Source organism: Podarcis muralis, chromosome 2 (genome assembly GCF_964188315.1).
Source record: "Podarcis muralis chromosome 2, rPodMur119.hap1.1, whole genome shotgun sequence".
Taxonomy (NCBI): domain Eukaryota; kingdom Metazoa; phylum Chordata; class Lepidosauria; order Squamata; family Lacertidae; genus Podarcis; species Podarcis muralis.
Window position 1 is genome coordinate 88,788,047 of NC_135656.1, and position 25,358 is coordinate 88,813,404.

The 25,358-nt window shown below is 42.0% G+C and overlaps 1 protein-coding gene across 3 annotated transcripts in view; it reads left to right on the forward strand.

Moving 5' to 3' along the window:
* RAD18 (RAD18 E3 ubiquitin protein ligase) overlaps positions 1–25,358 on the forward strand; it is a 131,703-nt gene that overhangs the window by 13,610 nt on the left and 92,735 nt on the right. For all 3 annotated transcript variants that reach the window (XM_028719320.2, XM_028719318.2, XM_028719319.2), the window contains exons 5-7: positions 9,468–9,805; positions 16,708–16,807; positions 23,699–23,883. In XM_028719320.2, coding sequence (XP_028575153.2) covers positions 9,468–9,805; positions 16,708–16,807; positions 23,699–23,883 — 623 coding nt within the window. The remainder of the gene's footprint in view (positions 1–9,467; positions 9,806–16,707; positions 16,808–23,698; positions 23,884–25,358) is intronic.

Consider the following 25,358-nt stretch of genomic DNA (forward strand, 5'->3'; position numbering starts at 1 on the left):
TTGGATTGTCTTCTTCTTTGTTTCTTCCACTGGGTATATTCCTTAGGAAAGCAATGCTGAAACTTGTTATTGTGCTAAATAATTTTCAATATTGCTATCTGGTTATTCATAGGAGACTGCTTCAAGTATTGCTTGAAGATGTCAGCTTTGTTTTTTGGGGGGGGATGGTGGTTTGGGGTTGGTACAGTGTTTGTTTCAATACTGTAAAGCAGGGGTAGTTAGTCTTTTTATACTTACCGCCCACATATGCATCTTTCTTGATGGTCAAATTCCCTTACCGCCCACAAATGCTTGATGGAAGGAGGATTCAGCTTGTGCCGTAGAACCCCCTACTGCCCACCTAGAATCCCAAACCCCCCGCTAGTGGACAGTAGGGACCAGGTTGACAAGCCCTGCTGCAAAGGGTCTTCGTGTAAACTCTAGGAATCTTGTCAGGAATTGAAACTGCCATGAGAAAAATATAAAGCACATACTGTATATTATATTTACATACAAGCTCTGACTCAGTTATGGGGGGCATCATGTACAAGAGGCCTATAAATGAGATGCTTCAACCTGGGGTATTGTGGTTGTCGTATCAGCCAGTTGTTGGTTCTGCAGCTGCTGCTGAATGCCAGGTTGGCTCTGAATAAGACCTCCCTCATTTATGATCTGATTGTGGATGAGGAGGCCGATCTGGTTGATATCACTGAGACCTGAGGGCATGAGCAGGGAGGAGTTGGTCTCACCCAGCTGTGCCCACCTGCTGCTTGGTGCAGCATCAGGACAGACTTGAGGGTTAGGGAGGGGGAACTGCTTGTGGTTAAGAATAAGAATAAGAATAATTTATTATTTCTACACAGCCCATCTGGCTGGGTTTCCCCCGCCACTCTGGGCGGCTTCCAACAGAAGGTTAAAAATACATTAAAACATCAGTCATTAAAAACTTCCCTAAACGGGGCTGCCTTCAGATGTCTTCTAAATGTCATATAGTTGTTTATTTCTTTGACATCTGATGGGAGGGCATTCCACAGGATGGGCACCACTACTGGAAAGGCCCTCTGCCTAGTTCCCTGTAACTTCGCTTCTCACAGAAGGCCCTTGGTGCTTTATCTCAGTGTCCGAGCAGAACGATGGGGGTGGAGACGCTCCTTCAGGTATACAGGACCAAGGTCGTTTAGGGCTTTAAAGGTCAGCACCAACACTTTGAATATAGACATATTCTCCCTCTCCCTTTCCCTCCCTCCCTTTCTAGGATCTCTGTCCATTTGGGAAGAGGGAGGATCTAGAGTGTGTGTTCCTGGCATTGGGCAATCAGAACAGATTAGGGATTCTGTTGGTTTACTGACCTCCTTGCTGCCCAGCAGTCTCCCTGCCTGAGCTGAGAGAGCACGTCTCAGAAGTGGTGCTGAGGACTCCCAGACAACTGGTTTTGGAGAACTTCAACATCCATGCCAAGGTGACTGGCTCTGGGGTGGCTCAGGACTTCGTGGCTGCTATGACGATCATGGCGCTGTCCCAGCACGTCACCAGTCCAATGCATGTGGCAGGCGATAGTCTGGACCTTACTTTCTCAGTGGTGCAGGAGTACGGTGATCTGAAAGTGGGGGATATTGATATCAGTCCCTTGTCTTGGTCAGATCACTTTCTGTTGAGATTTAGGCTTTCAGCACCATTTCCCCCTCTACAGAGTCAACGAATCTATTAGGATGCTCCGCCCTAAGAGGCTGCTGGAGCCCAAGATGGCTCTGGGTTTTTCCTGGCTGATATAACTGGCACTCCTGTCAAAGCCCTGGCTGACCTCTGGAGCCTCTGAATGGCTTGGGCTGTTGACATGAAGTGACACGCAGCTTTCCTTCTCCTTTACATCTGCAGGTGTGGCAGTGGATGTGCTGGACTGTTGGCTTGCCTTGGTAATGGACTGAATGAGAGCCAGGAAACTGAAGCTCAAACCAGATAAGACACTGTTATTAGGCAGCTCCCTAGACCAGATGAATGGGAGGTTGCCTGCTCCTGATGGGAGCGGGTACGTGGCTTGGAGGGAGTTCTGGGTCCTATGTTGTTGCTCGAGGCTCAGATGGCGTTGGTGGTGTGGAGTGCCTTTCATCAGCTTTGGTTTGTTAGGTTAGATTACTACAATACATTATACATGGGGCTGCCTCCGAAGACAGTATGGAAACTCAGCTGGTGAGAATTCAGCAGCCAGGCTGCTTACCAGGGCAAGACGGTTTGAGCAAATAACGCCAAAATTGGCCCAACTGCACAGGCTGCCAGTTAGTTTCTGGGCCCAATTCAAATACCTCAGGGGCCGCCTCTACCAGCCCATATGGCCCTTCCGAGGCTCTTATTTGTGTGCCCTCTCCATGAGAGATCCGGAGGGTCCCAACACAAGAATGGGATTTTTTTGTAGTAGCTTCCCTTTGTGGAATGCTCTCCACAGGGAGGCTCACCTGGCGCCTTAGTTACATTTATTTAGGTGCCCAGCAAAAACATTCCCAGGCCTTTGGCTTAAACAATCTGTGGCCTTTCAAACAGGGAATGGGAAGTTATTGTTTTTGTTTGTTACTATGTTAAGCATATTTGTATTCGTTGTTGCAAACCACCCTGTGATCCTTGGACGAGGGCAGTGTATAAAATAAATAAATAAAAATAAATAAATATCCGTTTAGAGTAGCCAACCTAATTTCAATATATGGTATTTGAAAACAGAATATTTCTTAGTGGAATGACGATGATGCAGCAAATGGGGCATGGCTCAGTAGTACACCACCACTTCCCCTAGCGTATTTATTTGCATGCGAGTAAGTGGAACACCCAAGTGATGTCAAAATGGTTGAGACACTTGCAGGCTACTGGCAAAGCTGAAATTTGGTACATATTTATAAAGTGTGCTTCTCTTTACTTCTCCTTTCTTTTTGCATTTATGGATTGTATATTTAGAACAAATTACAGGAAGCAAAAAGAAGCTTGACTTTAATGTGGCATCTATATCTATCAAATAAATAGTGTTTGATTCCCAGGTGCCTCTGTTTCTTAAGAACTATTGATATTCTGGAAATGATTGTTTTAAATCCCACAACATAAATATTTTAGTTTCTGCTTTGTGTCTAAATTGTCTTAGGGGCAGATTTACCGGCACCTTTATTGTTTTCTTGCAGTATTGCAAAGAACAAGTTGTGCTGCCTCTACCCATTCTGATCCTAGGCTGTAATCCTTAACTACTTCTGATTTCCTTAATGGATCTGAACATATCTTATAAATCAGGGAGGGTGAACAATCTATTCCTCTGTGGCCCAAAGGGCTATCAGCTTACCAATGCAGATGAAATCAATCGATGCTCAGCACAATGTCCTTGGCTAACCTGATGTACAATTAATACACCACAAAAAAGCCTGTAGTCTCAGGATTGGTCACACTTTTCTATTCTAAGTGTTAATGTTGGGCACCACAGATTAGTTTAAAAAAAGAAGTTTCACTAGGATTTATGGAAATGCTGGTATGATTTAGTATCTTGAGGCAGATTAGGAAGACATGAGGTCCTTGTGTCCTAATTATGTGTCCTTTGTCCTTTGCGACCACAAATAGCTTCTCCCTTGCTCTTTTACAGTCTTTGTTTCCTTTTTCTTCTTCCTTTGAGACATTAGAAGCTGCCAAAGTGTTGAACTCTGGTGCTGAGTTTAGCAAACTGTACTAAAGGGCTAAGAGAGTTCATCGTGTTGTTGTTCATTATGTTTAGTGGTTGGGCTTAGCGTGATTTCTTCAAGTTCTTAAGACTGAAGTCACATCTCCAGAGAGTCGCCAACATCTGAGCAGCTGCAGTGGTGTGATCACAAGGGGAAACAATAGTGTGACTGTGACTCTACACAACTCACATTTTCTATAGTTGAAAAAGCACTTCTTAGGTACTGCAGTCATGGGAATAACTATGCTATACACTGATGTTTCTGCGTGTGAAAATGGTACTGCTATTTCTTTTTTGCATGGGGGAAACTGACAGTGGACTGCTACAAGGATGGGAGTGAATGTTTCCTCTGGAAGAAGCTGACTAGTGATAGGAAGTTTTTATTACTCAGTTGAGGCATCAGCCTGGTGGTGGGATAAGATCTGTAGGGACTTGTGGAGGATCCTTTATCTGGCATTCATGTGTGCCTCTGGGTGTGTGAAGATGGCAGTTGGGTTCTGTGACTTTGAGAACCCTTCAAGCTCCACAGTTCTAATGATTATCAGGACTCCCCCCCCCCCACTGGAACTCAGTTCTGGCACCTCTCAGGTGGGCACCATTGGCATTAATAGGCGTTCATGGTGAGTCCTGGCACCTCTTTTTCTATAAAAATAGCACTGAATGATGATTACTATAGTGGAACCTCGATTGTTAATGCTTCGGAAGTTGAACGTTTTGGCTTCAGAACGCCAACAACACGGAAGTGAATGCTTCCATTTTTGAACGCGCCTCAGAAGTACAACAGCTTCCGAGGTGTGTTTCTCCATTTTTCTCAATGGAACTTGCTGACCGGCAATTGTGCCTCGGTTGTCAAACGTTTCGGAAGTCGAAAGGTCTTGCGGAACGGATTCCGTTCGGTGACCGAGGTTCCACTGTATTTATTAATTATTAAGATATTATACCGCCCTTCATCCATTGATCTTAGGGTGGTTCATAACATAAAAGACAACTTCTTTTGCCTTCAGCGTCTGAAGGCTCTTCCCCTGATAACTTCATGCAAGAAGCTACAAAAAGACAAGCAACCCATTTCGAAGTAGCATAATTTATCTGTGGCCTGTTGTTGGCAGCAAATACTGTATTTTTCGCTCTATAAGACGCACCAGACCATAAGATGCACCTAGTTTTTGGAGGAGGAAAACAAACAAACAAAAAAATTCTGAATCTCAGAAGCCAGAACAGCAAGAGGGATTGCTGCGCAGCGAAAGCAGCAATCCCTCTTCCTGTTCTGGCTTCTGGGATAGCTGCATTCGCTCCATAAGACGCACACACATTTCCCCTTACTTTTTAGGAGGGGAAAAGTAAGTCTTATAGAGCAAAAAATACGGTACATTCATCATCAGTGAGAGGTTACTTTTTGTTCTTATAGAGCAGTGTGGTTCCCTCCAGATGTGGTGGACTACCACTCCCATCAGCCCCAGCCAGCATGACTGCTGGTGAGGGATGATGTGAGCTGGAGTCCACAACAAAGCAGAACATTTCTTTGGCTTCCTCTGCTGTAAACCAGCTACACATAGAGACTTTTAGTGTTGCCACCTTCTCTGATTCCTACAGTGTTGGCGAGGTATATGTGGCAGACCCAGAGCAGAGTAGTGCTTCTTGTGGCCTATCTTGGCCTTCTAGTCTCTTTGACATCTTCACTCTGTACAAAGCCTGGTCTCGACCATTTAATTACCGTAAACTTTCCCCAGAAACATGCATCTCCCAGTCTCCTTAGATTTGTGTATCCAGGACACGTTTTAATGTCCAGTAAATAAAACATAAAAATAAGTTCTAGAATTCAGAGGAAAGCGTGTGCGCCGCTAAAAGCAGTCTATTGTGTATTAATAGTTCTATTTCATCTCTTATCTAAGAAGATTAATGGTGTCCATAATATTCAAACACTCACAGGCCTGGGATGGAGTTTATAGAGGAACCATTGTATATTTTATGAGGTAATAAAGAAATAATTATGGTGAAACCGTCCGGCTGGTTTGTGTTTTAAGGTTAAAAGAAATGTTCCCAACTTCAATTGATCATTGAAAAATGTGACTTTTACTGCGCAGCTGTGATTTTTTTTGGATTTCTATTCTGGTAGGTTTGTGAAAGGCGTAGCTTTTCCCTTCCTCCTTTCAAAGGTGGGTTTGGTGGTTGTTTGATTGATAGTTCTAAAAAAACTGGAAAAAAATACTGTAGTAGAATTTTGGCAGGGCCTCAGTTCACTTTTCAGCAGTTGCTCCCTTATCCCACTACTGCGGCACATTCAGAAGGGTTTCCTGACCTTTGAGAGAAGCATTTGGAGACTGCCGGGTGAGGAAGAGGTACAAATTCACCTTCACTGAAACGTCTTACATTAGTAATTTTCTGGATCCAAACCATATAAATTATTTTCTCTTTCCCTCCCAGTTTCTGGGTTTATGTGAATAAATATAATTTTATTTCAGTAGAATACTGACCTGGTGGTAATTGTGGTAAGTTGGCGTTAAGGTCAGTGAGAACCCCTACCCCCCGAAACAAGGGGATTGGAGTGGTTTTACTGAGCTGCTTTGTAATATATCCGAATCATAGGGATGTCTGTCCTTCGTCTAGGACTGAAGGCTACTGACCCAAACCTTTTTGAATAAATTTCATCTTGCATGAAAACAAACAAACAGTGCCTTTCCTGCCTGAAAGCAGAGACTGGGATTTATTAGCAGGGTGACATTTTCAAGGAATTGAGATGTGAAATGCAATTTCAAAGTGCCCATATTCCAGACTGTCCTGGTGGAGAACCGTTACTTGATAAGAGTTGTAAATAGGTTTATGCAGTACATATCAAAAAGAGGTATGGTGGGGTACTTCTTGCAAGCTTATACAGGCTATCTATCTATCTATCTATCTATCTATCATCTATCTATCTATCTATCTATCTATCTATCTCGTGACATTTATGTAGAGCTGCAGCCAGTACTAGGTCAGTTTTCATTTCTCGGTACAGAAAGTATTGCTCTGATGTGTAGAGATCTTTCCTATTCTGATTAGTTCAATACTAGTCCTACTCGGAGTAGACCCACTGAAATTCATGTAGGCGCCAGGCAAAAACGTTCCTTTTTAACCAGGCCTTTGGTTGACCTGATCAACATCCCATACCCTTTTAAAATGTGGCTCTTTTTTGGGGGGGATATTATTGGGTTATTGCTTTTATATTTATTTTACACACTATGATATTTTTATGTGAACCGCCCTGAGACCTCCAGGCATAGGGTGGTATATATTCAATCAATCAATCAATAAAATAAATTTGCATGATTAATGGATCAGACCAAAGAACAATTTAGTCCAGCCTCTTGTTCCCTACGGTGGCTAGCCAGATGTCCAGGGAGCCCCTGAACAGAGCATGGCACCACAGCGCTCTCCCAACTGTTGTTTTCCAGCAATCATGTATGCCGTTCATGATTGATTAATTGCCTGCTTTGTTTTGTTATCATGTGAAGTGCATGGTCTTTTGCTATGGGGAGTTCCAGCAGCCTTGTCATCTTAGATTGAGAAACATTAAAAGGTTGGGCAAACCTGTGCGAACTTATTGACTGCTTTCTTCCGTTGCCCCCTTTGGCCATTGTGTGGTGTGATTGCCCCTGAAAACTCATTGGATCAAGTTGACACAAAGTGAAAACAAGGGTTAGGATTCATCTAAGTGACCAGAAGTGATTTTCAGACCTCCAAAGATAAATACAGGAGGTAGGAGTCTTTCCCCAATCCTCTTAAGTTTTTGACATCTGCTGTGCCCATCTCTTCTTTTACTTGTGCTAAGTCTAAAATTATATAAATTACAGTGGTATCTCGGGTTAAGAACTTAATTCATTCTGGAGGTCCGTTCTTAACCTAAAACTGTTCTTAACCTGAGACACCACTTTAGCTAATGGGGCCTCCCGCTGCCACCGTGCCACCACCGCGCGATTTCTGTTCTCATCCTGAAGCAAAGTTCTTAACCCGAGGTACTATTTCTGGGTTAGCAGAGTTTGTAACCTGAAGCATCTGTAACCTGAAGCGTATGTAACCTGAGGTACCACTGTATGTGTATCTGAAGAAGTGTGCATGCACACGAAAGCTTATACCTAGAACAAACTTCGTTGGTGTCTAAGGTGCCACTGGACAATTTTATTTCTTTATTTCGACTGCATCAGACCAACACGGCTACCTACCTGAATCTAAAATATGCCAACCTACTTGTTTCCAGATGTTACAGTGAACCCATGGTGTTCCATTATTCACATTGTTGTGACCTACCCTAGGACTTTCTAGTGAAGGGTGGGCAATAATAAATAAATAAATAGCCAGCCTCTTGGGTCTAATTATGTGGCATAGTTGCACCCAATATATGACCACTAGATGTCACCACTTAGCTTATTGAAGTTATCAAAAGAATGAGTATTATAACTTCAGTAGCAATATTTTTGTCATCTTTTTGTGTTACATTTTTGCTTTTTTGTTCTTCTGCATGATATACATGCAGGACTGCCTGCTGAGGGCCTGAAGGGCCCTGCCCTCGCCTTTTTCCACCTGGTTTGGGGCGGGGCTTGACAGACTTCACAAGGACTGCGGCTGCTGCTTAGTAGAGAGGGCTCCTCTTTTAAATTGTTTTTAATTTTTATCTGTGTTGTTTTAAATGAGACCATCTTGGCTGTGAACCCACGGAAGACCTGCACTCTGCCTTGCTGGCCTTTTCCCATCTGGCCCGGGAGAATGGGGCGCTGACTGACTCCAGCTACAAAAGCTGAGGCTGTTGAACAGATTCTTGGGCTGGGGTATTGTTTATGGGGGGTTGAGAGAGCCGTTGCTGTTATTGATATTATTGTTGTATCTTTAGTTTTAGATCTTATGATTTACGTGGAAATTGTTTCCATTTGGTTGTATACTTTTTGATGTGTTCTGTTGATTGTTTATGACTTCTGTTATGTTTGTAATTATGTAAATCTTGTGTTGTAAGCCGCCTTGAGCATAGTTTCAACCATGGAAAGGCGGCATACAAGCAAAATGATGATGATGGTGGTGATGATACATAGCTGGAATGAACATATATGTGTCACCAGGAACCGTTATTCATCATCATCATCGCAAGAGTGGTGCATGTTCTGGTTATCTCCCACTTGGGCTACTGCAGTGCACTCTACGTAGGGCTACCTTTGAAGGTGACCTGGAAACTACAATTAATCCAAAATGCGGCAGCCAGACTGGTGAATGGGAGCGGCTGCCGAGACCACATAACACCTGTCTTCAAATAACTATACCGGCTCTCAGTACGTTTCCAAGCACAATTCAAAGTGTTGGTGCTGACCTTTAAAGCCCTAAATGGACTTGGCCCAGCATACCTGAAGGAGCGTCTCCACCCTCATCGTTCAGCTGAGGTTCAGCGCCAAGGGCCTTCTGGCGGTTCCGTCGCTGCGAGAAGCAAAGTTGCAGGGAGCCAGGCAGAGGGCCTTCTCGGTAGTGGCGCCCTGTGGAATGCCCTACCATCAGATGTCAAAGAAATAAACAGCTATATGACATTTAGAAGACATCTGAAGGCAGCCCTGTTTAGGGAGGTTTTTAAGGGCTGATGTTTTAATGTATTTTTAACCTTCCATTGGAAGCCGCCCAGAGTGGCTGGGGAAACCCAGCCAGATGGGCGGGGTATAAATAGTAATTATTATTCTTATTATTCTTATTATATTTATTAAATTTCTATACTACCCTTCATCTGAGGATCACAATATAAAAACACAAAAATACATAGCATAGTAATACACTGACATAGTTCTGTGTTTACTCCTAGACAGCGGCTGTTCCAGGCAGTCTTAGATCCTGCAGCACTTTCTTCTCCAAAGCTGCTTACCAAGAAGGCTTCTGACCAAGTCCATCTTTTGAGTTCCTTGGGTGGTCTTGTTTTAAAACATGAACAGCAATCTGCTGATACCTTTATAGTCAAAGAGACCATTCCAGCCCGTAGAAAGCACTTAAACCCATCTGAAAAGGAAAGTAAACAGATCAAAATGGAGCAGGAGGCGATCCCATGTGGCTCTCAAGAGGACCAAGAGACTCTTCACACAGAAGCAGCAGGCACCAGAAACCTTGAAACTCCTTCCACATCTGCAATAAAAGTTATCCCAAAGGGTAAGTTTTTGGTTTTGTTCTATCGTTATTTTTTCTGTATGCACCAAGGTTCCACATTGATTTTTCATGTGTACTCAGATGGGTCTTTTGGGGTTGGATTATTAAGGAGTTTAAGTTTTTGGTTCAATCACGAGTTTACTGAAACATTGACTCCAGTGAAATGTAAGGTTCATATTCATTTATTAAGTTGGTTTCACAAACTGCTTTGCTTCTCTGATTCTGAAACAATCCCTGTGCATTCTTTATGGCACCTTAAATAGAAATGTGTGCAAAGTGACCTCTTGTCCTAATGGTTTAGCTTCCTGCTGGGTTCATGCACGCCCCTTCTTCCTCTCCTCTCCTGTTGTCTGACTGTAAAGAGGAGATTGGAAGTGTGCATTCCCTTTAAAAATTAACCATAGTTTAGCATTTTGTTGAAACCCTAAATTGTGGTTAATCTTAGTGTTAGTGGACACCAGGCAACTTCAGAAACTATGGCTTGCACTTTCCTTGTTTCAGCTTACCTTGGTTAAGAGTAACCACAGTTTGTCTGGGTAGAGATGATAGGGCAAGTTATGGTTTATGTTAAAAATCTGGAGCAGAAGTAGAAGTTTCTGAACTCATTCTTGTGGCCATTCTTGAGGAACAAGCCTGGGGAAAGGTTAGGTTCATTATTGTAATGTTAAGTATAGTTTACCATAGTAAACCAGCCCATAGTTCATTTATCATGCTACAGTGGCCAAAAAAATGAATCTGGTGCACTCAGCCATAACTATGCCTTCTGCAACAGTCAACTAGTATCAGCTAGTGTGGCACTGAATCCTAAACAACAATCTTTTTTTTTTTTTTTAATAATATTTATTAGGCATTTCCAATTATAACAATATCAAAAACAAAACATCCCAATTTAAAATCTTATTTTCCATATCATCTTTCCAGGACTTCCCCTCCCCTCCCCCTCTTGCATTCCAATTCTTACAAATAAGTTCAGCAATTTCTTATCCCAGATTTTAAACTTAGTGTCATTATCCCAATTTAAAAATATTAGCCCACCTCCTAAAATCGACTTAATCCCTTCCACGCGTTCTCCCCTTTAATATACATAATAGATTAAAATATAATAAAATAAAATGTAGTTTTACACCCTTTGGATTCCAAATTTCCCTCCCCCTTTCCCCGGTTGCGTCCCCAATATTTCTCGAATCTGATGTCTTCCAGTAGCTCCCACATTTTTTTTTTTTTTTTAAGCCATAGTCCTTTACCAGTCATTTTTAATTTTGTATATCCAATCTTGGAAGGAGTCTATCTCAAAAGGGCCCATTTTTCCCATCCAGACTTTTTTATACTTGGGAGTGAAAACTCCAGTTTTACTTCTTTATACTTTTTCTGGATGTTCCAAATGTTCCCGCTTCCAGCTTTATCCAGTTGTCGATTGTACTTGTTGTTCTTGTTGATCTGTCTCCTCTTTTCCCCCTCCTTTTCTTTTCCTATTTTCCTGCACAGATGTTCCAATTCAAAAAGTCTCTATATTCCTCTGCAAAGGCTCTGTTATTCAGGAACCAAACATGATGCCAAATCCCTTCCATTCTTCGGTAGATAAGTCCATTGTCTGCTTTACATGTGTAAGCCTCTGTAGCCAAAATAATGTTCCATTTCTGCAGTTTCCCAGGAGATAAAGAGTTCTGTTCAAATTCAGTGCTGACAACTTGTAATATCCCTCAGCTCCTCTAGGTGACTTGCAATAACTCAGTTCCCTTCCAAATCACAACCAGCAGTCATAGTAACTTAGTATTCCTTGTTTTAAACATTCTAAATCCAAATTATAACAAATGTAACCGGTAAAGTCCTTGCAACAAAGTTCTTTTTTGTTCTTCTGCTTTGACAGCTCTTTGACAGCTGTCAAAACCTCTCCTTGTCTTCTCCGGGCGCTCTAGCTAAAACGCTCCCAGGTTCCGTGGGGGGGTTGCTTTTTAATTCACTTCCACTATTCTCCTCCAGCTCAGTCTTATAATTTTCCGTCGCGGAATTTGATAACTTTTTCAAAATAGGGTTGCACTCGATCTTAGATGTTAAGTCCTTTGCTTTAACTCCTCTACAACAGGGGGGGGGGGCTGACTTCCTTTTTACGCCCTCCCCGCTCGTTCCAATTTTTTTATAAATTTTGTCCTTTTTAATCCAAGTTCCAATTACTCACGGGTTATACTTTGAGTCCGAATTTCCAATGGAAGAAGTCAGCGCTCTCCGTCGAATGGCATGCGGCTTCGCTCGGCAGGGGAAGCGGAGTACTCAAAGCACCACCCCCCCCTGTCACCCGTTCCGTAGCCTTTAAAAAGGCTCCTTCGCGGGTCGAGGGGGGGCTTAAAAGGTGCCAGCCGAGTCACCATGTCCATGGGTTTCAGCGCCCATGGTTTTTGAGGGTCCCCGCGTCGCCGGAGCGGGAAGACCCAACCCCTGCCGAGCAGGCTCCCTCCGGAGCTTGGAGGGAGTCCGCCATTCGGCGATGGCGCCAACCCGGAAGTTCCTAAACAACAATCTTCTTGATGATGTATGTGGTTTAAATAGTGCTCAGCCATCTGATGGAAAGGTATTCCTATTAACACAGAAAATGTTAAATATATTAAGAGAAGATAGAGTTGTGTAATAGAATGGTTTCTACTGTGTTTAAATTCTTGCTCAGTGTAACATCCTGTTTCTTTTTGGGTCTTTAAAAAAAGGCAGTAAGATGCCCATGAGGTGATAATGTTAAAAGGATTCTGCTGTAGTTTTTTAAGTTGAACAGTTTTCGGTTTAAAAATGGACTTTGATAGAATCCCTAGTCAAGTGGTGCTTTGCAGTTGAGGCCTCCTTAATTCCAAAAGAAGTGGAAAATTCAGAGGTTATGTTTTTAAATTGCCAGTAATAAAGCCTTTACATTCGTGATATACCACTGTTGTTCTTGCATATTTTGATGGGCATTTTTTTTGGCTGCCTTAATATGAAAGGGGAAAGAGTGCAAACTTTCTAACTCTGTCTTGTGAATTGAGTCATAAATGTGAAATGCAACGATATCCTTTGTACGCTACCTTATATCATCTATAATTATCTTTGCTAATTTATATGTTATTTGAAATACAGAGTGGGAACCCATTTGGCCTAGAAACAAAACAATATTGCTTAGATGAATTTGGCATTCCTGATTTCTTTTTCCCCCAGTGTTATTTATAGAAGCGTCAGAACACATTTTAATAATTGACATTTCAAGAAATGCTACATTAGTAAGTGACGTCCCAGTCTCTATGCCCATGAAAAATAAACTTTACTCCCTGCTCCCAAATTCCAGTTCAATTATTCCAGTTGGAATAATTCCAATTATTATATAGGAATAATTACTGTGTTTTAAGGATATTGTGTTTCTAATGGTGTTTATCATTTTATGTTGGAAACCACACAGAGAATAGTGCTTTTGGATGGCTTTATATAAAAACAGCAAGTAAATAAATAAAATATTCCCCTTCCCTGTCTGAAGCATAAGGAAAATAAATGCAGTACTATATTCCATTTTTTATTTTCTGTCCTCTGGCTTTGTACTACTCTATTTTGCCTTCCCCCTTTATGTCTCCGAGACATACTCTGGACCTTTTAAAGCTTTGACTTACAGTGGAATAGCTGAGCTGAATATCTGCATACAATTAATTTGTTGCATAAGTTGCCTTATAAAAATGTTCTCTAGGTGACATAACACAGATAAATAAATAGACAAAATTAAAGCATGACATAGCAACTCAATAAAGCCATAAATCAATAACGCCAAACCAGCGGTAGGACAATAAAATCCAGCCATAAAATCCAACATTGCCCTGCTCCACGTGCTAAAGGGAGCCTGAGATGACCAAACAAGAAAGGCAGTTAAGCAGATTTGCAAGGAGAGGGTAGGTAGCACTCATTTATTTAATTAAAACAGTTCAGAATAATAAGGATCCAGTGTAAGATCATTGTATGCTAGGAGCCAGATCCTGAAAGAACTCATAACTCAAGAGCTACATTCTAGGGGTAGGAGGCCTATAGATACCTGTGCCAACTCTGTGGGGAAGCTGGAGGGGCCACAGTAAACTAGGCTAAAAGCTTCCATTTTGGAGAAGGGATAAAAAGGAGGAAACTCCACCATATATAGTTCTACAAAACACAGATCTTGCTAGTGGGAGAAACAGCTTAGTTTTAAAAAGGGTGGGCTTAGCCTTCTTTAAAAACACCCCTCACCCTTCATAAGCTCTGTTCCCCTATATTATAAATGTTAGACTGTTGTTGTGGGTGAAAATAAGGTGCAGCTGAAAACCTGCAGCTGTCAGTGCAAGTTAAAGCCAGGTAAAATTTAGTCAGGTCTATCAAAGCTTGAGTGCGAGGTACAACTGAAAACTACACAATAACTTGCACTTTTAAAAATGTGTTGCTACTAGGATTTATTTATTTTTTAAAAAATAAACACTCCTTTCTTTGACGTATAGAAAAGCCAAGCTCTCAAAGTAACTGAAACTACAAAAAGCAATTATGCAGGTAGAAAGCTGAAAAGGGTGTGTTGGAGAGAAATCATGGGTGTGCATGAGCAAGAAGCTCCTGGCTCTCCAGGAACAGGTTTCTTCCCTTGAGACTGACGTGTTGGGCTTGGAAAAGCTAAGGAAGGCAGATAGGTTGGTGGGTGATAGCTGTGTCCCACTCCCACAGTGGCAGCTCCCCAGCTGTCATGGAGAATAAGGGTCTCTGGGTTGGAAAACATAATTCTGAGGAAGAGGGAAACATTCCCTTCAAAGGGGCCAAATTCCTTGGGGGACAAACAACTACCCTCTCATGCTGAGGATCCTTCTCTGGGGTTGTGGAGGAGGGATCCTTTGTCTTGTGAAAAATATTGGCAAGGCCATGTTTGTACACGCAAGACAACACTATCCAATCTTTGGGAGTAACTTAATGTTCAATGGCTTTGAGTAAAATAGGCTGTGTCCCCTGCTGGGGCCAAGTGGGTCAGGTTTTAGTAGGACTTTGAAGTCTTCACCTAAGAATTATGCCTGTGATGGACCACATTCCTGTTCCACATTGGCAGAAATATTAAGATTCCAAACACAGAGAATATGGGTTTGGAATCCAAAGTGGTTGTGTGTATGTCTAAGGAGGTTGTAGGGGAAAGTGGTGATTAAGAGAAGAATGATCTCTTTCCATGTCTTCTGATGCTTTGCTTCAAATACCGTATTTCCCCCTCTATAACACGCAGATTTTTTCTCCTAAAAAGGAAGGGGAAATGTCTGTGCGTGTTATAGAGCGAATGTGTGGTCCCTGGAGCCGAAAAACCAGGCAAAAATCAAATCGCGCTTCACGGAGAAGGGAAACCTGAAAAGAGGAAGTGGCTGCTTTCCTGCATTCTGCCTCAGGGTCTTACTGCCCACCCTCCTCTGTTTCGTTGCTGTGTTTGCTGAAACGGAACAAAGAGCAGGGAAAGCCCCTCCCCTCCAGGCAAGGAGAGGGGAAAGCAGATAATTCCTCTCTGTGCTCCGGTGCTGCTGGGGGAGAGGGAGAGAGAGGGGGGGAGGGAGAGAGAGAGGGGGGGGAGGGAGAGAGAGAGAGAGAGATATATATATGGCTGGCTTGGGTGGGGGGAAACTTTTGCCTTTCTTTCCTCCCTCCCGTTAAATCCCTCTCCTGCATTCTTAGCTAGCTGATTCTCTGCACACCCCTCTCATGTCCCTTCTTTGTTTTTCCTTCGCTCCCCACTTAAAATGTGGTTACAAAGCATAGATCCACATGGATCCTCAGGATCTTTGCATTGAGTCACCCCAAATTCACCATCAGATCACATAGCATGTCCATGGCTACAGCCCCCCCCCCAAATCACGCACCCACTGTTGCCTGGGGCTGCAATGGTGCAAAAACGTGGTTAAAAAGCATGGATCCACATGGATCCTCAGGATCTTTGCATTGGGTCACCCCAAATTCACCATCAGATCACATAGCATGTCCATGGCTACAGCCTGCACCAAAAAAATCACGCACCCACTGTTGCCTGGGGCTGCAATGGTGCAAAAATGTGGTTACAAAGCATGGATCCACAGGGATTCTCAGAATCTTTGCATTGGGTCACCCCAAATTCACCATCAGATCACATAGCATGTCCATGGCTACAGCCTGCACCAAAAAAATCACGCACCCACTGTTGCCTGGGGCTGCAATGGTGCAAAAACGTGGTTACAAAGCATGGATCCACAGGAATTCTCAGGATTTTTGCATTGGGTCACCCCAAATTCACCATCAGATCACATGTCTGTGGCCACAGCATGAAGCACAAAAATGATACATCCACTGTTTCATTCAGAATGTTTTTTCCCTTGTTTTCCTCCTCTAAAAACGATGTGTGTGTTATGGTCAGGTGCGTGTTATAGAGCGAAAAATATGGTAGCTCCTTCTGATGCTGCTTTAAAGAGAAAGTGATTCTTTGGATTTTAGGATGTGAATTAATATGCACTTTTGACTTCAATTTTCTGCTGGAGAACGGAGCTTCCATTTTTTCCAGGCTGGCAGGAAATGTTCTGCAGACCTGGACCACTGGGCTGTGTCATTTGGGGTAAATGCAATCATATTTGGGAAAATCTGGACGAGAATGCATTGCTGGTGCCATTGTGAATCTTAAATATCCTAAATTTGCTAGAGGAAAGACATGTTTCTATATAGAAAGTGGCTGGTGAGGTCTATAATTGTATTTTTGTGGAAGTAAGCTCCATTTGGAACAGGTAATGAAATGGTGTTCATATATTAGTAACGCCTCCACCCCAAAATCTGCATTTTGCTTTGCACATAAACACCAATGCTTTCCCTCCCCCCTTATGAAAATAAATGGTTTTCTTCAGTTGGCAAGCATTCTTTAGGAATGTCCATGTTAACATGAATGCTTTCAAATGTTTCAGTGGAGTGCCCTGTCTGCGGGGTTCCTGTTCAAGAACTTCATATAAATAAACACCTTGATGGCTGCTTGAGAAGAGATGAGAAGAAAGACAGTCTCCGAAGGTAAGATACTTGAGTGAGCTGCCCATGCTTGCTGCAAGGAGATGCCATTATGTACCAGATTGTGCCAAGCTTTTTTGTTTGCTTGTGAACAAATGATATTAATAAGCACCACCCAAATGGGGAAAATGCTACTATCAACAACAAAACTCCGGGTGTTCAATTTATTCAAAGTCATTGGATTTATTGAATAAAGGGGAACATCTGTCCTGCACAGTTGTCTGGAAACAAGCTGAACCAGTCTTGCTGCCTTTGTTTCAATATTTGGGTCTTTGTCACTTTCTTAGCCAGACTTAAAGCAAGCACCCACTGACTTCCTTTGAATCCTTCATAGACGGTATTGTATTGTTAGCTAAAGGCATCGTTTATGTTTATTTATAATATCATTCAGGTACCACTTTTGGATGACAGCCCAGCCTGGGTACAGGCATATAAAAAATAGCATAGCTGAATCTTTGGAAGAAAGATGATTGGCGTCATGTCTGGACCTCTTCCTCTACCTTGTCAATCAACACAAATAAGAAGGAGGCACAGTGCAAAATTCTCAGTAGGTGGAGCACTACCCTTGCAAGACCTCACTGGCTATATCCAAATTATAGTTATACTTACTGGAAAAGGCATAGGCAGATTGATTCATCCTCCCCCGCTCCCCACTTTGGAACTATCCAACAGTGTGGATGTTCTGCAGTGTGATTCTTGATTACTTCCAGGAATTTCTGCACATCATTATTATTAGATCACTGCAGGTAACTTTTTAAAGCCATGCTTCTGAATCTAATGATGCTGGGTCCATGCATCAAGACCTAATGAAGCAATTATATAGACCAGCAAAGTCTATAGAAGATTCTCATATAGTCTTCTAAACAGCCATGGATTGACAAAATTCGAATGCTTTGGAGACTGATTATGTACAAACTTGCTCAGCAAGTACAACAAACCAGAAAGCTTTATTTTGAAGAAAAGGTGTTAGGGTGCTATGGATTCCAGTTGTTTGCTATGTTAGAAGCCCTTCAAGCTTCTGATCACATCCAATCAAGTACAGACACACATCTTCTTTTTGACTATGATTACATCCAATCTATCTCAGTAGTCTGTGAGCTTCTCCTTAGGGTGTTTTCCTCTAATTGTTCCACAAGCTTACCCATGATGTACTAATGATTGCCATACCAGTGAGTTTGCTTTTGCTCTTAAAGATCGGTGATCTTGTTGCATTGCATTGGACATAGAAAAACGCTTTCTAGCCATGTATTTTAATCCCTTCTCCCTGTTTTCTATCCTGAAGGCACACACAAAGCCAGGATAGTGAGTGAACGGACAAGTTTAAATGCAGTGATTATGTTTAACCATTTAAAACAACAACAACAAGAAGAAGCATAGTGTGTGATGCATTATTTGCACAATACAAATGTGGGTAGAGGAAAGCCTTTGTTGATTTCATTAGTAGGAAACTAATGTCATTAGTAGGAAAGTAACATCTCTAATTGATCCCAGTAGATCATATATAAAGTCTTGTGTAGATGACAGAATCCTACAACCACCTTGAATAAAAGAATCATGAATGGAGTTCATTTGTGAATAGGGTAGAATGGTTTATTCTGCATTACTGTATGAAATAGCAATAGCACAAACAGGGTGAACGATGTCAAATATTTTTTATTTATTTAAAGAGATGAAACGCGTGAGTTGCCTGTGGAGCTGAGCTTGTTGCTAGGGAACGTTATTGGTGGCATTTGTCGCAAATTGTTTTGAATGCCTGTGGCAGGACAGTGATTCATATGTGTTAGAAATAATAAATAAACAAGAAGGGATTAGATAAGTTTGTGGAGTACAAGAGGCGCTGGTGCCAAATTAGTCAAGTTAGTTAGGAAATGCAGTTGCGTGTACCCATTGACTATATCTGTGACTGCTAGAAATAGAGAGGCGTGATTGCAGAGATGGGCCTCTTCATTATCGTCTGTTTTCCCACTTAGGAATATAGAATTCACTTCCAGTGAAACAGAATATCATGCTTGATGGGAATGCAATGGGGTCTAACAAGCTTAAGATATATACACTGCCTTTTTCTTTAAGGAGTTCTTCATAACTATGTAAGGCAGACTCCAGCTTTTTAAGGCCTCAGTTACACAAAGACTATTTGTTTTCTATTGTGTCTCAAAGATCACAGTGTACATTCAAATGGCCCAAGGTCACCCAGTGAGCTTCATGACTGAGTAGGGATTTGAACCCTGGTTCCCTGGCTCCTAGACAGGCACTGTGACCACTGCACCACACTGGCCCACTGGGAGGATGAACACCTGCAACTTGTTCCAATTTGCTGACCCTCGCAATGTTTGGCTTACCCATTTACTATGGGGTGCACATGCAGGTTGCACTGTAGCTGTGGTTATGAGCTCCACAACTAGGGCAAAGCTCTACATACCTCTCTCCATGCCACCCTCAAATGCATAATGGTGATTTAGAACACAGGAAAAGGAAGTCTTGTTAACAGGGTGCTGTCCTTTCTAAAGTGGTAGGCCTATGCAGGCTTTCAGTATCATGAGTATTGAATGTGTCAAATGAGCTATAGGTGTGTCCCCAGTCAACCCATGATGACCTTCGATGCACATAGCATTTTCAGCCTAGGGATGATTAACCAGGGTTCTTGTCCTCATGTTGGAAACCCTATACCTGGTGACCTTGGGCCAGTCACTCACTCTTGGCCTAAGCTTCAAACTAATGCAGATAAAGGTTTGGCTCCAGGTATGACCAGCAACAGATCCTGAAGCTGAGGCTCAAATACTTTGGCCACCTCATGAGAAGAGAAGACACCCTGGAAAAGACCCTGATGTTGGGAAAGATGGAGGGCACAAGGAGAAGGGGACGACAGAGGACGAGGTGGTTGGACAGTGTTCTCGAAGCTACTAACATGAGTTTGACGAAACTGCGGGAGGCAGTGGAAAACAGGAGTGCCCGGCGTGCTCTGGTCCATGGGGTCACGAAGAGTCGGACATGATTAAACGACTAAACAACAACAACATGACCAGCAAATTTATTTCATTATGAGGAGGGGGTAGCCCCATGTGTCCCCTTCACCTGTTTGGAACAAAGTGCCTAAATAGGGCTCATGTTGACTTGTGATCCAAACTATAGGGACACAATGGCTGTGTTTAGATGATAAGTTCAACAGCCGAGATAGGAACGGGTGGCCGTGCACAGCTTCTTTGAGTGAGCAAACAGATTACAAAGTCTTCCATTAACTATAGTTTCCTGTTTTGTTTGAACTGGGAAACTATGGCTAACAGGTTTGGAAACAAGCCAGGATATGAAGCTATGGTTCAAAGATTGCTTAAAACCATAACTTGTTCTAAAGACATTAACTGTAGTGTCCTGGTTTCATGAAGCAAGAAACTAATAGTTAAAGATTTCCTGGCTTATTTTTCCACATCACACGAAGGGGCTGCATTGCACACTCACTGAGCAGTAGTTGTGCTTTCGATTCTGATATAAATTTATTGAGCCATTTCTCCAGCCCTGATTTCAAACTTTGATCTAATTCTTAGTGGAATAGTAGGAAATATGAGCATGGCTAATCTGCCATTAATTTTGTTTTGCAAATGATGCACTGGGATTTTGAAATTTCTGTATTTGCTCAGTAGTTAATTCTTTTCCTTGTGCTCTCTCTAGTTCAAATGTGTGCTTTCATTACTAAAAGTTCATAGTGACTGAATGCAAAATACCACAAGCTTACCATGTGTTAGCACTTTGCCATGGAAAGACAATGACAAATGTTTGCAAGTCATCTTATTTCCACAGAGGTCTCTCTATTGCACTCTGAACAGGTGCTAGCATCTTTATTTTGACAGCTTTTTGACTGTTTCTTGATTTTTGTTATTACTTGCAGATGTAAAGATTTATATATGGCTGGAACACGCTTTCCCTCTGGAATTCTAAGAAATGTGGCTGTTTTCTGTAATGTGGTTTATTTTTGTCTAGGCGTCATGCAGTTTAAAACAGCCTCTGAGAAGATTCTTGTCTCAAAAGATTTAGCTACTAAAAGTTATTGAGCATGACCTTGGCAATGTGTTCAACTTCCTTACAGTGGCAGTTAGGACATTTAGCTTGCCTGTAAGGAATATTATCTGGGGTGGGTTTTGGGTTTTTTTGCTTCACATGGAGAATGGCCAACATATATTTTAAAGCAGCATTTCAGAGGGGCAGTTTTTTATGATTCTGGGTTTCACACAGGAAACCTAGTAACTGTATACAAGTATGCTAACCTTTTTCTGTTTTCTGTGCTTAAAATGATGTGTGGAACTGGTGGTCAGTGCAGACTCTTGAAAAAGCTCAGTTCCCATTCTTTCTTTAAACAAAGATTCTTTGCCTCATAGGCTCATTTGCAGATTAAGCTATACCATGACAAAGAAAACCTAACCTTCATTAGCCTTCATGCATTCAAAGAATGAGCGGGGGTTGCGGTGTGCGACTGTCCCTTCCAACTTCACCCTCCAAACTTTCATGTGTGGGGGGTGGAAGGCTTGAAGAGGGAACATACATGGGTTCCCTCTTCAGACTTTCTGCCCAATTTAATAGTGATTTTGGGGCAGGGCCAGCATGTGTGCTTCTAACTCCCACTCCACATGTGGTTTGAAAATGTGGAAGGTTCAAAGAGGCAACTCCCCCCCCCCCCCCCCATTAACCAGTGTGGTAGAATCATACATTACGTTTTGAAGTTGGTTTGCAAGCCAAAACCAATTCTCAAAAAAGCAATGTGCATTTTCAAAAACACACACCACACACTTGAACATTATTTAAACATGCTTAACTTGTCAAACAGTTTTGATTGGTCAATTTCCCAAGCCTTGGGCGCACTGAACCGCAGAGAAAGGCACCCTGAGCAGAGGGAGAATGAGTAGACAAGCATCTCCAGACCTGGCATGTTTGGAAGTTCAAACCATGCTTAACGCAAACCATAGCTTAGGTTGATGTCTGCATTTGAACCATGCTTGTGAGAATTAGATTGCACAGGGAATACAGTTCTTAAAGAGACTTCTCAAGGAGCGGAATGCATGTGCTGCACTGTTATAGAGGTTCAATAATGGCTCGGGTGGTCTTGAAAATACTATGTGGCCCTGGAAGCCAGGGTGTGCAGTTTCACAGGGACCGAACAAACACCTGTGGATTCCAACCTTTTCCAGTCTGATGCTGATCCTTCAATCTAGACTCATAAGGGAGGAGTTCTGTAGCCTTCACCTGTCAGCATCTTCAGCAGCTTTTGTTTGTGATTTATGCTGTTATGATGGTTGGAAGTGATATAATGCAGTTTTACCCACTGAGAAGTTGCATTCCCTACCAGCATCTTAAAGAACTGCCTCCCGTACAGAAAGTGTATCTTCTCGCCACCTGCATTACAGAATACAAAGAAGCGCTCCGATTAAAACTGCAGTTAAAATTAAAGCTGGCTTTCAAATACATTTAACTTCATTTTTCGATATGATGTGCTCAGGACTTGCCAGTAAAACACACTTCCAAAGGCCCTCTGTTGTTGGAACCCTTGAGGCTGCCAAACTGTTTCTTGCGGGGTGAAAGTATCCATTGGGATGATGAAGTTTGGCTTCATGGTTGCTGATGGCATCTTTGCTGTGGTATGCTGAAGAGTCTAATATGAATACAACTTGAACATGGAAGCTAATTTCAGAGACTTTGCTTTCTATCCTCACCAGAGGTGCACCTGATAGGCATGAGTGACAGGGCCTTTGCTGTAGTCGTGCCAAGGTTGTGGGATGCCCTTGCCAAGGCAGGCCACCTAGATCAGGGGTCAGCAAACTTTTTCAGCAGGGGCCGGTCCACTGTCCCTCAGACCTTGTGGGGGGCCAGACTATATTTTGAAAAATAAATAAATGAACGAATTCCTATGTATCACAAATAACCCAGAGATGCATTTTAAATAAAAGCACATTCTACTCATGTAAAAACACCAGGCAGGCCGCATTACTCATGTAAAAACACGCTGATTCCTGGACTGGCCGCGGGCCGGATTTAGAAGGTGATTGGGCTGGATCAGGGGCCCGGGCCTTAGTTTGCCTACCCATGACCTAGATTAACCTCTAATCATTTTCTGGTGGGCAATAAAGATAGTTCTTTGAGCAAGCCTTTTGGGGTTATGGCATTTTAGTCACGATGTACTGATGCTGCTATCTGTGTTAAATTCTGATTACTGATGTTCTAACATGTTGGTCCTATTGTTGGTTTTATATTTTGTAAGAGGTTTTCATTATCTAAGAGAAAAGTTGGATAAAAAACTTGAAATAATAATAACAAGTTCCATTAACTAGCACTTGAATGAATTTGGTCATATTAACATATTGTATTAACAATTTATATTAAAAATTAATATACTTGTATAATATCAGAAAGAGAGACCCAAAGTATTCGGCTCATGGCATTTCATATTCTGTAATGTGATAGTTTTTTAACATTTTATTTAATCAAACTCCTGATTCCCTCAGCTTAGCTTACATCACAAGGTTGTTCTGACAGTAGAAAGTGGAGAGAACGTTGAGCTCCTTGGAGCTGAAGCAGGTTATAACAGTATTTAATAAAAATAATGTTGTTGATGATGACGATGATAATAATATTTGGTATTGGGAAAGGAATGCTATACCCGACTGAGAGGGATGAAAAGTGGAGATGCTTAGGAAAAGTACCAGGAATGCTGTTATCCACCACTACCCATCTGTGCTGACCTGAAAGTCCTCTAACGTATTTGATCTTTTATTGCAGAGCATTTGTGTGTGAGTCTTCCCCCCTTTTGTTTTTTTGAATAACTATAATGTAGGGAAAAAACACATACATTTGTTGAAGTGCCTGACCAGAAAAGCTTTATTGATTCCCTCCCATTTTTAAAAATTATTTCAGCTCTGGACAAAAAAGAAAGCTACTGTCTAAAGTGGTGTACAGTTTACTGTCTGATCGTGATCTGAGAAGAAGGCTGAAAGAACTTGGACTGTCCACTCAGGGAACGAAACAACAGCTTATTAAAAGGCACCAGGAGTTTGTGCACATGTATAATTCAGAGTGTGATTCTTTAAATCCCAAATCAGGTAGGAAGCTGATAATGGTTTTCCTTGAAAACTGCCAACATTTTCATAAAGTATGCCTCTTTCTGACAGCTTGTTTACCTACCACTTTATTTATTTGAGAACAAAACATTCAAGCATGCCTATTCCAGATTTCTCTTTGGACATATTTGGTCTTGGACTCTTTTCGCACAGCCACTCTGCTGAAAGGCCATTTGAATTTTCATTGGCATGAGGTCAGCTCAGCGCAAGGTAGCTATTTGTGTCCAGTGGTTGCTTTCTGCATGGCATTGGGATTCCCCTGTAACTCTGGCAGCAATATTCTCAGTGGTATGATGGTCGTTAATTTCTATGGCCTCCACATACACTGCACAGCTGCTACATGGATGCGGCTTCAAATAGCTTATTTGTGTGTTTATAGAGTGAAGTCAGCCTTAGAGACTTACTTATTGTTGGTGAATGTCCTTGTTCATCCAGGGTGGTGGTGGCGATGCATGTGGTCATCCCATTCCGTCTTGCGCTATTTTAGCTATGGGTGCTGTAAATTGTTTGCTTCTAGCCAATCAACTCTATACACGCAGGCTGCACTATCCAAACACTCGCTATACGAAAATTCAGTTATCCAAACACAAGAAATTGGTACCCAAACGTCATGTGATTCCTGTGTGTGTTATAAAACTCAAGGTATAATACACATGCTCACCTCTTTCCCCTGGCCTTTCACATCTGATATATACATTTTGAGGAGACAACGGTTTTTACAGAGCTCTCACCCCCGCCCCATTTTCTTGAGCGTAATTGTTGTAACCCACTCAGTAAAATGTACGAAATCTAAATAATGATGATGATGATGTCGATTCTCACATAGTTGCACAACACACTTTAAAAGTAAAAAAAAAAATCTCTGAATAGAACTTAGGAGAGGAATATCTGATTCAGTTCTACTTGTCCCATTTTAACAGGAAGCTAGGAAATCTTTTCCGCTAAAGGTCAAAATGACCTCTAGAGTTACAATTTGAAAATACGACTTGAGGGCGCAAATATCTGTCTAGGGGAAGACAACATGACAGCTTACCTCTTAAAACGTGTTTGCCCTGGTTCCAGTAGTCGTAGGCAGCAAGAGAAGTGTCTGTTCTGAGTGTTTTGATTTGACTTTTGTCGCTGCAAGAACTAGAGAAATACAGTTGGTTTTTTTCCAGAAAAATGAATGATGGTGGTTAGCATTAGAGAAACCCTGCTGGATCACATCAAGGGTCCTTCTCCAGTGTTCTGTTTCCCACTGTGGCCAATCAGATGCTGGCAGGAAGTCCACAAGCAGGACACAAGTGCAGTGCCTGCCCACACACTCATGTTCCCCGGCAACTGGTATTCAGAGGCATGATGCCTTCAGACTGGATGTACTAGGGTAACTCAATGAAAATGTGAACCCATTTTTCATTTACTTATATAGTTAACATGTTTTAGGTTATTTAAAATACAATTTCCCAAAGTTTCATCTT